A 12,614-nucleotide genomic window follows, 5' to 3' on the forward strand; every position below is an offset into this window, starting at 1 on the left:
GGATGTGCGCTTAGCTATTTTCTCTTCGGCTTTCTTCCAGTTGAAATTTGTAAGCACCAGCTCCTTTTCCATGTGATTCTCTTTCATGCCCCTTTTTTCCTCAACTACAACCTCGTCATTGGCCTGGAATGATGCGGCTGTTATTTTTCGAATGCAATTTGATGCCGCGTCCCCTTCCAGTTTGTTTGCATCTTCGTCAGGGATATGTTGCTGTATTGTTCCAGACTTCCTGCCTAATAATATTTATGTGCTTCCAAAATAGTCCAGGGGTAGCCTTCTTTTTCTCCCCTATTTCTGACAATTACCGTTCTCTTTTACCTTTTATTTTTGCTTGCACAAATATTTGAACCATATATTGTTTCTCACGCTATAATTCCCATTTACTGCCCATTTCATTCTGCGGCAACTGCCCTTTTTACGCCTGCCTGTACTCTCGGGAAGCTTTCTGCCGTTCGGCGATCGCTTCATGTATCTCCCTTTTCCAACCGCTTTTCGGTTTCTTTTTACCTTCCCAACGAACATGTGCTTCTCTTTCACTATTTCTGTCGTTATTACACATAGAAGCTCATTATATTCCCACTCTTGGCCATTTGCCAAGTTCTCCCTAGACTATTCTGATTATATGTGTTATTTGTTCAGCGATCAAATTTAGACTGGCCATTTTGCACTGCTTGCTAGCTTTACCAACTTCATCTCCCATTTTCAAAATTATGTGCCTATGGTCACTCCCCATACTGCTATACCCTTCCTTGTCTATGTCCATTTCTCTCAACTTATGGTCAATTACTTCTGTGATCAAACAGTAATCAATGGCCGATTGCCGCTTTCCCACATCATACGTGGTCTGCCCTTCACACTTAGGCCCTGTATTCACGATAAAGAGGTTATGTATGTACAAAAATTTAGCATTGACATCCCGTTGTTGTCGGTATAGCCATCTAGATCCTGTATGTTGGCATTCATGCCAGCTAATAGGATAAATTCGGCATCATTCCCGAAACCTTTATTATCAGCACTTACGCATTCTACTAACTCTTGATTCACCTTTGTACAATTATTGCCGGTCCAGAAATACCATACGCAAAGCCACGTTTTCTTTGCGCTCATTGTACCTGATAACCAAAGGTGCCCCTGACAATTCCAATTTGCTCTTTTCCAGTTGGCGCCCTGATGGATGAGCATTCCTAATCCCCTCCCTTGCTTCCTATTTAGTTCTGTTGCGCCCTTCCCAAACGCATTTCTCAAACGCTGACGGCTCTTCCGAGTCTCTAAAGTGCGTTTATCTAACCGCAAACGCCACTATTTGTTCTCTAACTGCTCCTCACTCTCTATTCACTTTTTTCTTTGTGCTTTGCATGTTTATGTAGCGTATTGCATGGCGAGCTCTCTTTATTTTTCTCTTTGTGCTCCCTCTGGCCTGCCCTCCTTTTTCTGTTATTGACGGCGATGCTGTTCCGAGGTTTCTATAGGGGAAGTTCATTATTATCTACACTCGCCTCCTGAGCGCCCGTGGACACTCCAAGATAGCAACTGCGCGACCAGCAAGTCGCCAGTTCTCTTCTCGTCCCAGCCTGTAATTGAAGTGGATCCTGTCTCATTCAAAACCACCACACCTGCTCACCTGCTCACTCCCCTGTTTACTTCTATAACTTCAAAATCTTTCTCTCTGCTCATTGTCGAAGTATCCTTATTAGTAGTGATTACGGCTCTTTGTATGTGACTGTAACGTACAGGCACCTCCACCAAGTACCACGATCTGCACCCGAGGACACAGCCCACACAATTTGTCTATCCTCTTCGCCAAGTGCTGGGCTAGTCCTGTCCCTCTTTTGTTTAGGGCGTCATTTATCATACCTGCTACTACGACAAGGTAGCGTCCATGGGCATTTTTCCGGAAGCTTCCTTTTGCTCGCTCCACGACAGCGCCCAATGTTCGTCCTGGAAATGTCCCTACCGCCACTCTTTCACCGCCTTTCACCCTCTCCACCATTGCTTCTGAGTGCCCAGCCAGGTTTGAATCGCTTGAAATTATCACTCTTTCACTCTCTCTCACTTCCGAGGCCTCTCTTTCCTTCTCTTTGGTATCCTTTTCCGTGGGATTCGGACTTGACAAAGGGCATTGACTTCTGCGTTTATGTTTTTCATTTGTGGCTGCCTAAAGGTAAGTGTCGCTGTTTGCAGCTGCCCCCTCCCAACATTGCACGCCTTCAATGTGCTCTACTGACACTGCCTGCCCTGTAACAACTGGAGACTGCGATTCATTGTCACTATTCTCATTCACGATTGCGGCCCTGCTCAGCTTTTCCTCCGCTGCTTGAAGTCTTTTTTCCACCACCTTCCGTACATCATGCTCCATATTTACCTGATTTTTCAGCTCTTCCACCTGTTTCACAAGCTCATGCTGTAAATCCTCCATTTTCTTTAGCCTAGCATCAACATCACACTGTCTGCCAATTGACTCGATTTCTTATCCATATTCATCCTTCCCCTTGTCTAGAGGGGCCACGCGCACACTGCATTCTTTGCCGTTTTTCCAGCCATGTGTTGCACTAAGAATTTCTAAATCAAACACCGAAGCTTTCAGAGCATGTGCCTTCTAGGAAAAGTCGTTACGCACAGTATCTAATTCCTTAAAATGTCGCAAAGTAACTATCACCAAAGTTTTAGAAGCAATAAATGGCGCACATAGTTAACGTATGACACGTTTTCGCACGCGTACTACCACGCGGCCATGCTCTCACTGTCCTACCAAAGCAATATTCCCAATACCAATGCACAACAGCAAAACCACTAATAGCGATTAGTCTTACCACTTCCAAACTTTTTAAGAGCCATAAATATTTAATATCCCACACGGTTGCGCGTGCTGAAGCACGTAGAGCGAAAGGAGGCTCCGGCTATCCTGCAAACCGAAATAAACACGAAACACATCCGCGCACACGAAAAAAAATCAAGAAAGAACACTAGACAATTATTATTTAAAGGCTCAAAAATCTGCAAATCAAAAGCTGAAGCAAGCTCAAGCATGCACGAAAAAACATGTTTTCGTCGCAGCCACGGACCCCTGGAAAAACACATCCGTCCGCCACAAACGTCGCACTCAAACATTCAAACGTAACGCTTGAAGTTGTTGCGCTCTAGGTCGAAGTTGTTGCCCTCTAAGTTGGTGCCCTCTAAGGAACGTTCTAGCGCAAGAATGTTTCAAGTTGGTTTATTAATAGGCGGGATAGAAATATTCAAGTTTCATGAACCCATGATTTCTGCAGGTGAATGTCACCGCTAACGTAACGCTCGCTCCACTTGCCTCCGTCAAGCCTTCCCTACGTTCTCCTATACAGGAGCTGGAGGGTCGCCTAAGGCATTATGCATGCACGGTCCCCGCCTTCATTTTCTTTTTGCTTTTTTTTGGCTGCGTGGCGCATTTCAGCTGACGGTCCCTCGTGCGAGCTGCTGCATTTGTTTCGCTTCAAGCCGCGCAAGATATTGCGTGCTATAAGCGAGAACACCTGAGTGCTGGCACACTGTGGAGCGTCGTTGTCAGTTTCGTTGTCTGTGCGCTTGACTCAATGACCTGGGAAAAGCCAGACGAAATGGAAGTACATCTCTTTTGCTAGGGTATGAGTTAAAACAAAAACACGCAGACATTCGAGTTTAAGTTTTACCAGTTCTCTAAACTTTAATTGGTTTATTGAAGCAACAGATCAACCAAATAACCAGCATGGCCTTGAATAATTTTCCAAGTGCCTCTATGAGCGACGTTACTTTGCTACCATATACGTAGGCGCACTTGTGCGATATACGTCGACTGTCCGGTTGGGGGTCGCGGTGCCTGCGAGGAAGCCAAACGGCTTTTGGTTGGACATTTCAGCTCTGTTGGCTGCCCGTAACAATGCAATACTTAGCAGACACAATCGTTGTATGCATGGCGCGTGTCAGTTCAAACTGGTCTGATGGGGGGAAGTGCTCTTTAGGTTGATTTGATTGGATTGTTGTTTTCCTCAGATTGTTGCGTGTAAACGAGAGAAGAACTTGACGCGGACATTGGAAGAAGGGGTCTTCGACCTCAAACCACGCGGAAGTGCTGTCAATCCGTAAGAGAAGCGTCACACAGTTACCTTTCCTTTTTATTGCAATGCTTTGCCTCCGGGAACTCTGCTAAAGTGGGTTTAGGGTAGCTGCGTGTGTTGCGTATCTTCTACTCACAAATTGCAAAAAGTTGCGCGTCGTTAGAAGTGGGCATGGAAAACGTTTTGTATAGCCTTCAGTACATTGTGCCTTAGGCTGAGATCTAAAGCTGCGGCCGCAAGTTGGTGCCGCAAGTGGCCATTGCTGCAATGCTCAATGGAACTCTTTACGAGCTAAACACACTGGACGCAAATTATTGTGCAAGAAAGCACAAGCACCTACGAGCACATTTGCGAACACACTGTCCAGCCATGCCATGCCGCTGCGTCTGTTGCCTATGACTTCGTGTATTTTTGGCTCTAACTCCACGGGATGAACCAGACTCAGCTAACTGAATTTCTTTGGCAGCAGCGCCAACCCACACCGAAGAATGCTAAGAATTTTTCTTCCCTACGCTTTTAACATATGCGCTCCTAAGTTGCTTTCTTATAAAATCTAGTCTACTTTTTCTGTTTACATAGCACTCTGGGAGTCACTGTATCTTCATATTTACAGTTCGCGTTTAATGCAATACCTATGTCTAAAATATTCAGTTTTATTCTTATTTACATCCTTGGTAAGACTTTATGGTTATTTTCGTTTTTGTAAAATAAAGTATTTGATTTTTTTCTTGCTTTTTACACTGGCTGCTTGCAACCACACTTTTGTGTTTTCCTCGAATGATAATTAAACTTCGTCTTTCAAATCAGCAGATTGGAACTTCAAAGAAGCTGGAAATTTTGCATGCCGTACACCGAAGAATAAGCGGAACCTCTCCCATTACTGGTGCAGTATTTTGGTGGCAAACTACAGCGTTGACGGTGCTACAACTACAATTCGGGGATAACACAAAGGGTAAGCAATAGGTCCGAGAACAGTGTAGTTCAGAGTGGTATTCAGGCCACTTAGAGGCTACGTATCTAAACAAACCTGCGTCTTGCCTTTCACAGACATGAATTCCTGCATTTTCCTATTGGGATTTATGTTAATTCGCTTCGTGGCAGCCAAACCTTCAGGCAAGTGTACTGTGTTTATAAGTCATCAAATCAATATATCACATGTATATGCACTAATGTGTGTCCTGTTTTACATATACATTGTGGTTTTATTGCAGTTTACTACTCAGAACAGGTATAAACTAAGGAATACACTCAACGAGTCCGTTTCTTGATCTCAGTTCAATCCTACATGTTCCTGGCAGCGCAGGTGTGACCGCAGAGCCAATTCGGACATGAGCGACACTACTCAATATGGGCCGATGTTTTGTAATTTTTTACGAATGTTAATGATGAGCCTAAACAAAGCGAGAGCCACAATGAGCAGAGTGGCTCACCACTTTAACCCATCTCCTGTTCCTTCAGCTTTGTTTATTTCGCTGCTTGCTGAATCACCCATGTTTTCTTTGCCCAACCAATGTCGTCATTTTTTTTATTCTTGAAGCTTTTTCTGACAAACTATTTTCTTAAGCATCGAGGCCCACAAAAAGATGGAACGCCGATCTATTTCATCGTACATTTCCGGAGCTTATATCTTGCAACTGGTGTTACACTCGCTATTCGTTCCCATTGGACATACTTTGCGAACTTGTGGGATACAATTCATAAATTGCAATATGTTCCATGCAACAAAATTTTTAACGATCCCTGCAATAATCGTGGTAATCGATCGGTTAAGCACATTTCTGTCTAGCGCAGCCAACCCCTTACACTTAGTGCAGCTCAATGAGTAAAAATTTCCTACGTGTCATAGGTGGTTCATAAACAAAAAAAGAAACACCTATATTCTGGCCTCGCATAGCTGATTACCTTTAACACACGCTTTAAATATTTACTCAATGTGTGCCGTTTCTTTTTCTTTGGAAGCTAGGCACGTACTTCTGTCGCTAAAAAAATTAATGTGGAATGCAGCCTACGTGTTTCCACCGTTCTTGTATCGCGATTGTGTTAATGCTCAGTACGCACAAAGGTAGCGCAAAATGCTGGCCGTACTACATTAGGAACTTGCTGTGTTCTGGTAATCCTAACAAATGTGTCCTGGTATTCCGAACAAATTTCAAGCAACCTTAGGACATACCTGTCGCATAACCTCAAAAAAGACCTTTACATAGCGTGCAATGATATCATGTTCTGATGCTTTCATATTCAGCGATCCTTTTTTAGGACGGTAAATACATACAGAGAAGAATACATTTTACATCATTTACATAATTTAGCAGGTTCATTTTTAGCCTGGTAATGTAACCATTATGACTATACCGTACACTATTCCTCCTGGATACCTTTAAAATTATAATTACTTTATAAGTAGCGATACTATACAAATTTTCATCCCTAGAATAGCAACAGCACAGTCAGTGCAGAAGAAGATCATACCGTGCAAAAAAAGACACATATACTAAACAAGAAATATGACAAAATAAACTGTGCGTGATATAGTGTTATCACTGACTATTTCGTTACCGCGCCTATTCAAATTGAACACCTGTGGTCGATGCTTTACATAACCGGTTTTGAAATGTTGCAACCGTTTTTTAACCTCATAAGGCCATCCAGTAGTGTAATGGCCCTGCACCGTTAAAACAGGTTAAAGTTCTCCCACTCTGGCGAAGTTGTGATTTTCTACTGGTCTTCTTGCGAACTAATGTGCCTATGAAGTAGCGAAAAGGGGCGTGGCTGTCACCCTCTGCCGCTCTCCTGAAAAAAAGCATGCCGCTCGCGATTACGATGCCCTAGCATCAAAATTCTAGCAAGTTTCCCAGCCAGTCTCCCAGAAAATTCCCAGAAAGTCAATAATTAAATTATACCCCCGGCTTTGCCGCCCGACAGTGCTCAACGGTGATGATTACCCGAAAATGATGCCAGCTGTATATTTGTGAACTTTTGTTGCAGTCTGAGTCACACTATTCCACTAAAGTGTATTTCTGAAAGTCCGCCGCTTGTTCAACATGTTTCCAAGAGCCTAGATTTGGCTTCATCCGCAAAATTCAGGCAAGCGGTGCTACCGGTGTCACTGCCCTGTTATCGAAAGTCGCTCTCATGGCGTCGTCCCGCGTGGCGGGGTCGCGAGAATAGCACCGCGCTCGAAACTATGCTGCACCCGCACTTGAATTTAGTGATGAGAACTCGAGATATGGTTCCAAAATGACAGCAAAGCAGATTCATGCTCCCACGATGACGTTGATTTGAGTCAGCTTCGGACATCTGCAGCTGTTCTCCGGCGAGTTTCCTTTACGCCCGTGAGCGGTCTCCTTCTTTGTGCGCGCTTATCTGCCGATCTTTCTTTACGACCTGAGAGCTCTACTGGTTATCTTCAAGGCGCATACTTCCCTTGATCATGATGTACTGCCATCGGCAGTAAAGAAACTTTCGTTCCCGCCAAGGCCGCCCCTAGCACATACCGGCCCAGCGCAAGACAGTTTACAACAGTGGATTTCTTTCTACCCTTCTCTGCAGGCGATAAAGACAATCTGTAAAAAATGCAAATAGATACGACTGGATGCATAATTCTGTAGTTGCCCAGCTACACTGATATCGATCGGTCCTGGAAAGAGGTGCATGACTCTAGACGATCTGGTATAGTGCGTTCCTTGGACTTGTCATCGGACCATCCTCAGATATCGAAAAGGTGGAACTGCAAAATGTTTTACGAGTACCACAAAGTTGAACGAAAACCAGCCGTTTCTTTTACAAAAGTGCGGAATGCACCTATGCTTCACAAAACCCAACACCTGCTTCGTCACTTGGCATGAGCGATGAACTAGTCTGTCTTTTTTTGATATCCAAAGTATGGCGGCGTACTAAGCATTTAATTTTTCAGACAATATTCCTGGCTTATTTATCATTGAAATGTGTATTCTTAATTTCCTTCGATATAAAGTGTTTTGTAGGTATAATGTTTTTTATTGTTGTTTTTATCAACTGTTAGCAGAAATGGCGCTTTCTGGAATTTTTATGCTTTAAGTAATAAATGTTTTCTTGGCAACGAATATATTTAGAAAGAGCATTTCATTGTGTGCAATATGCTATGCTGCAATACGTATTGGAATGGTATTTGTAGTGCTAATTAATTTGTTTTCGAGACTTATAAACACGAACATTTCGTCGCGGTAACGAAAGAGTTAAGCCTATATTTCAAAACCTCGTGCATAACATTGATGAGGCGAATTACGAGTCAAAAGTCCGTGCTATTACGGTATAGGCCTTCTACAAACAAGAAACATTCACTTTCAAAGAAAGAGAATTACTAACTCCAGAAGCACTGAGCGTGACGATTGTTCATCTTGTTCTTTCATTTTAGGCCCATCGCCACCTCGGTGTGGGAGCCAAGCTTCGTGCAATTTTGGACAAAAAAGGGTTTGCGCAATGAAAAATGGGAAAACATCTTTCGTAAACTGCAGTAAGAAAATTAGTATTTTATGAAACAATAGTACCCGCCCTGGTTGCTCAGTGGCTATGGTGTCTGGCTGCTGAGCACGAGGTCGCGGGATCGAATCCCGACCATGGCGGCCGCATTTCGATGGGAGCGAAATGCGAAAACACCCGTGTGCTTAGATTTAGGTGCACGTTAAAGAACCCCAGGTGGTCAAAGTTTCCGGAGTCCTCCACTACGGCGTGCCTCATAATCAGACAGTGGTTTTGGCACGTAAAACCCCAGATATTATTATTGAAACAATAGTGAGAACATTTATTTGTCTGAATTATATTTTTGAGATCTGCTGGCCGGAAGCTATTTCAAAAGAAAAGAATACTAGGGGGATAAAGTGCTAGTGCAGAAGCTGGCATTGTTTGGTGAACCAATCACCAATACCGTTCGAGGATTTCTGCAGCGTTAGCGTTAGCGCAGCAGGAGTTGCGTGAGGGAAGACGGCCTCACGGCGACGTTTCGCCCGATGGGCATCGCAGTGTCTATCGCATGCGGCGTCGGCCCCGGAGGCAGCTGGAGCTTGCCGGCTCGGAGAGCATGTACCTCTATGATACGTTACTCGCACGGTAAAACTCGAAGCACCACTTAGCGCCATTCTTTTGGACATTATTGCTTTCGCATTCACAACTCATAAGTGCTCGGATTCTCGGATTAGCTTTTTTTTTCACAAGAGGACTCACATAGTAAACCAGACTGTTCTTTCCGACGCGATGCTAGACACCACTGGTGCCATAACTACAATATCACTGTGGCCTTTCGTGCTGGTTAATCCGTTAAGTCGGCAGCAAAAGCTACTCACTTAGTTTATTACCAAGATAAAGAAATTCGAAACCTTGCCCTAGCAGAAAATTGGGGCAAGCGAAGCTTGTCCGACTATACCTGTACTTGATCACGATTATGTAACCCACCGGTAACGCTGATGGATTGCTCCGGCCTCCCGCTCCCACAGCCCGAGGTCTTTTCCTTGCTCTCGGATTGCCTGAGATCAGGCGGCTCGGAAAACTGGCTCGGCCCGCATACGGCAAGCTCTTTCACAGGCGAGTTCTCGCCACTGCTCATCGAAGGCTGCCTGTTCATCGGGGGAACGCACAACGCTTCGCCATCTCATTCGTTTTCCGAGACCGAAATGAAACAAAGCCGGTGCAGTGCGAACGAAACGCTTTCCTGCCCTTTCCCTATACGGAGGAAAAAAACGGCTCTGATTGGTTGCGCGCGTGGCGTGCGCTGCTCAGTTCTGGGAGCAACAGTTTTATTTAGTGACCATGACAGCTCCTCTTGTGAGTGAATACAAGCTTCGCTGAAAAAAAAACACTGCCTCAGCACTACGCACATATGGTTAACCAGCGAAGATGAAACGTGCAGCCCCGGTGTTTATCTCTGGGTTAATCCCGTCGGTTCATTAAACGATGGCTTGGTATGTACGCTGCCGTATCCTCGGTACGCAGTTGGTGCTTGCTCACAGCTGCACTACACTGTTCTTGTGCCCGAGCAGCAGCATCGCCACGGCGTAGACGAGCTTGTTCTCGGTTCGGCTCGCGGCGCTACTGATATAAAGCTGCCTGCTCCTCAGGAGTACGTGTGATCCGTGGCCTACCAATTTCATAGCCGCAGAGAGTCTGCTGTGTGACAGCTCGGATGCAATGTCACTACTGGCACAACCAATCACGGGCCTGTCTTTTTTTTTTGCGCATGGACATGAGGTTGCCCCGCAAGCGCTTTCGGCGTGCTTCCGACGGACGAAAGGACGAATCCGCCAGCCAGGTACAGCTTCTCTGTTATGATATGGCTTAGGCATGTTGGTGAAAGCACATGCTTTAGCTACAACGGCGTGCGCAAGCTTGCTAAAATAACACAATTTTGCAATTCGTGAGCTTAATAAAAACTCGATCCAATTTGTCATGATTTGACAGTGCGGAGTTGTAGCCGTGCTTCTTACTTGCTCTTCCTTCTAGAGAGACTGCCTCATCTAGCGACACTGCCGTGAATTTCATTCGTGGTGCGATGAGATAATATATATCTAACGCATAGTATATATATATATATATATATATATATATATATATATATATATTGTAGTGGGTAACATGCATGTGGCGCTGTGCGCACTGCCACCGCTGCGGCGCGAGACCCGAGCTCGGGCTGCTGATGCGAACGGCTAGGACTCGCGATCAAGAGCGACTTGCGATCCCTCGTACGAGCTGCAATAAACCCCCTTTCATTTGGTGGAGCTGCGGGGTAGACCTCGGAAACTGGAACTCCGAAGCCGGACGCTACCGACTGCTACGACCATGCCTGACGAAACCACCCAGGAAGATGCACCACAGCCTCCGGCGGTAATCGTTTCCGGTGTGTTGCGCCAGCGTGATCCTGCCATCTTTAGCGGCACCGATGATCATGACGTGGAGGATTGGTTGTCATCTTACGAACGGGTGAGCCAGCATAACAAGTTGGACGACGTCACCAAGTTGCACAACGTGTTGTTTTACTTAACCGGCGTCGCGAACCTCTGGTTCCGAAACCACGAACACGATTTCGGAACATGGAGCACATTCAAAACAAGTTTCGCTGAAGTGTTCGGGCGCCCCGCTGTGCGCAAGCTTCGCGCAGAGCAACGCTTACGGGGGCGTGCGCAACATCACAGTGAAACTTTCACAAGTTACATCGAAGATGTCATTGACCTGTGTAAGCGCGTGAATCCGTCAATGTCAGAACAGGACAAGATCAAACACATTATGAAAGGCATTGATGAGGACGCCTTTCAGATGTTGTTAGCGAAGGATCCGCGTACCGTGGCCGAAGTTATCAATTTGTGCCAAAGTTTTGACGAGCTACGGAAACAACGCATCTTAGCTCGGCGCCCACCGCCTACGGAAGATTCGTTAGCAGCATTAATTATTGGCGACAACCACACAACCTTGCTGACGCAAATAAAAGAATTTGTGCGCGAGGAGGTCGCACGACAGCTCTCGATTTTGCCGACCACGGAGAAGCCTTCTCAATGTTTGGCTCCAGCGCTCCGACAGATAATTCAAGAGCAAGTGACCGAAGCTCTTCCACCTCCGTGTCAGCCGGCTCCCGTGGCCGCGCCTCTGACGTATGCTGAAGCCGTTGCACGGGCGCCTCGTCTACAGGGGTTCTCTCCTCCGCCTTCAGCGCCTCGCCCGCCGGTGTTCTCTCCTCCGCCTTCGCCTCGCCAGCCGGCGGATCCCTTTTTCAGTGCACAGCAGCGGGGTCCAAATCCTTGGCGCACTGCTGACAACCGCCCAATATGCTATGCCTGCGGTACCCCGGGTCATGTAGTGCGCTTCTGCCGGCGGCGCTTGCCGGCCATTCCTGGGCACCCCGCGACGACCCAGCTCCGACTTCCGACCTTTCCGTATGCCTTCACGACCACTACCGGAAGTCTACGCTGCTGATGACATACCGGCACCGCAGTCACAGCTCTACGGCACTCGTCGCTCGCCTTCCCCTCGTCGGCGCTCACTCTCACCCATGCGTCGTAGACCCAGTGCCAGTACTACTGAGGCGGAAAACTGATTTCCGCAGTTCCTGAGACACGAACTGCGTCATCGTCGGAACATCAAAGTCCTCGTTTTTCCCCCGCTAACGTCATTGAAGTGTGCGTTGATGGCATCAAATCCCTTGCGCTCGTCGATACAGGTGCTGCTGTGTCCGTGATTAGTGAGAAGCTTTGTCGTGCATTGCGGAAAGTGACCATGAAGCCTTCGGTTCCATTGCTTAGAACAGCCAGTGCGCAACAAGTACAGCCAGTGGCTATGTGCACTGCCAGAGTGCTGATTCGAGACATTTTGTATTCCATTGATTTCTTTGTGTTAACTTGTTGCTCCCACGATGTCATTCTCGGTTGGGATTTTCTGTCGTGCCATCATGCCGTCATCGACTGTGCACGTGCTGAGGTTCAGTTCTCCGTTCTGTGCGATTTGCCATCTCGCGACTTTCAAGTTCACGATCTTAGCAGGATCTGTGTAGCTTCAGATACTGACCTTCCTCCTCACAGTGCTGTATTT

General features: G+C 46.2%; 1 protein-coding gene across 2 annotated transcripts in view; it reads left to right on the forward strand.

The window, feature by feature from the left end:
- Positions 1 to 12,614, forward strand: part of LOC142587103 (uncharacterized) — a 47,204-nt gene that overhangs the window by 17,550 nt on the left and 17,040 nt on the right. Inside the window, exons 2-5 of one of the 2 annotated variants that reach the window (XM_075697990.1) lie at positions 4,003 to 4,091; positions 4,875 to 5,019; positions 5,115 to 5,180; positions 8,461 to 8,559. In XM_075697990.1, the coding sequence (XP_075554105.1) occupies positions 5,117 to 5,180; positions 8,461 to 8,559 (163 nt within the window). In that variant the 5' untranslated portion in view covers positions 4,003 to 4,091; positions 4,875 to 5,019; positions 5,115 to 5,116. The remainder of the gene's footprint in view (positions 1 to 4,002; positions 4,092 to 4,874; positions 5,020 to 5,114; positions 5,181 to 8,460; positions 8,560 to 12,614) is intronic. The other variant, XM_075697989.1, reaches the window with a different exon arrangement.

The sequence above is a fragment of the Dermacentor variabilis genome, chromosome 7, assembly GCF_050947875.1.
Source record: "Dermacentor variabilis isolate Ectoservices chromosome 7, ASM5094787v1, whole genome shotgun sequence".
In the NCBI taxonomy this organism is placed as follows: domain Eukaryota; kingdom Metazoa; phylum Arthropoda; class Arachnida; order Ixodida; family Ixodidae; genus Dermacentor; species Dermacentor variabilis.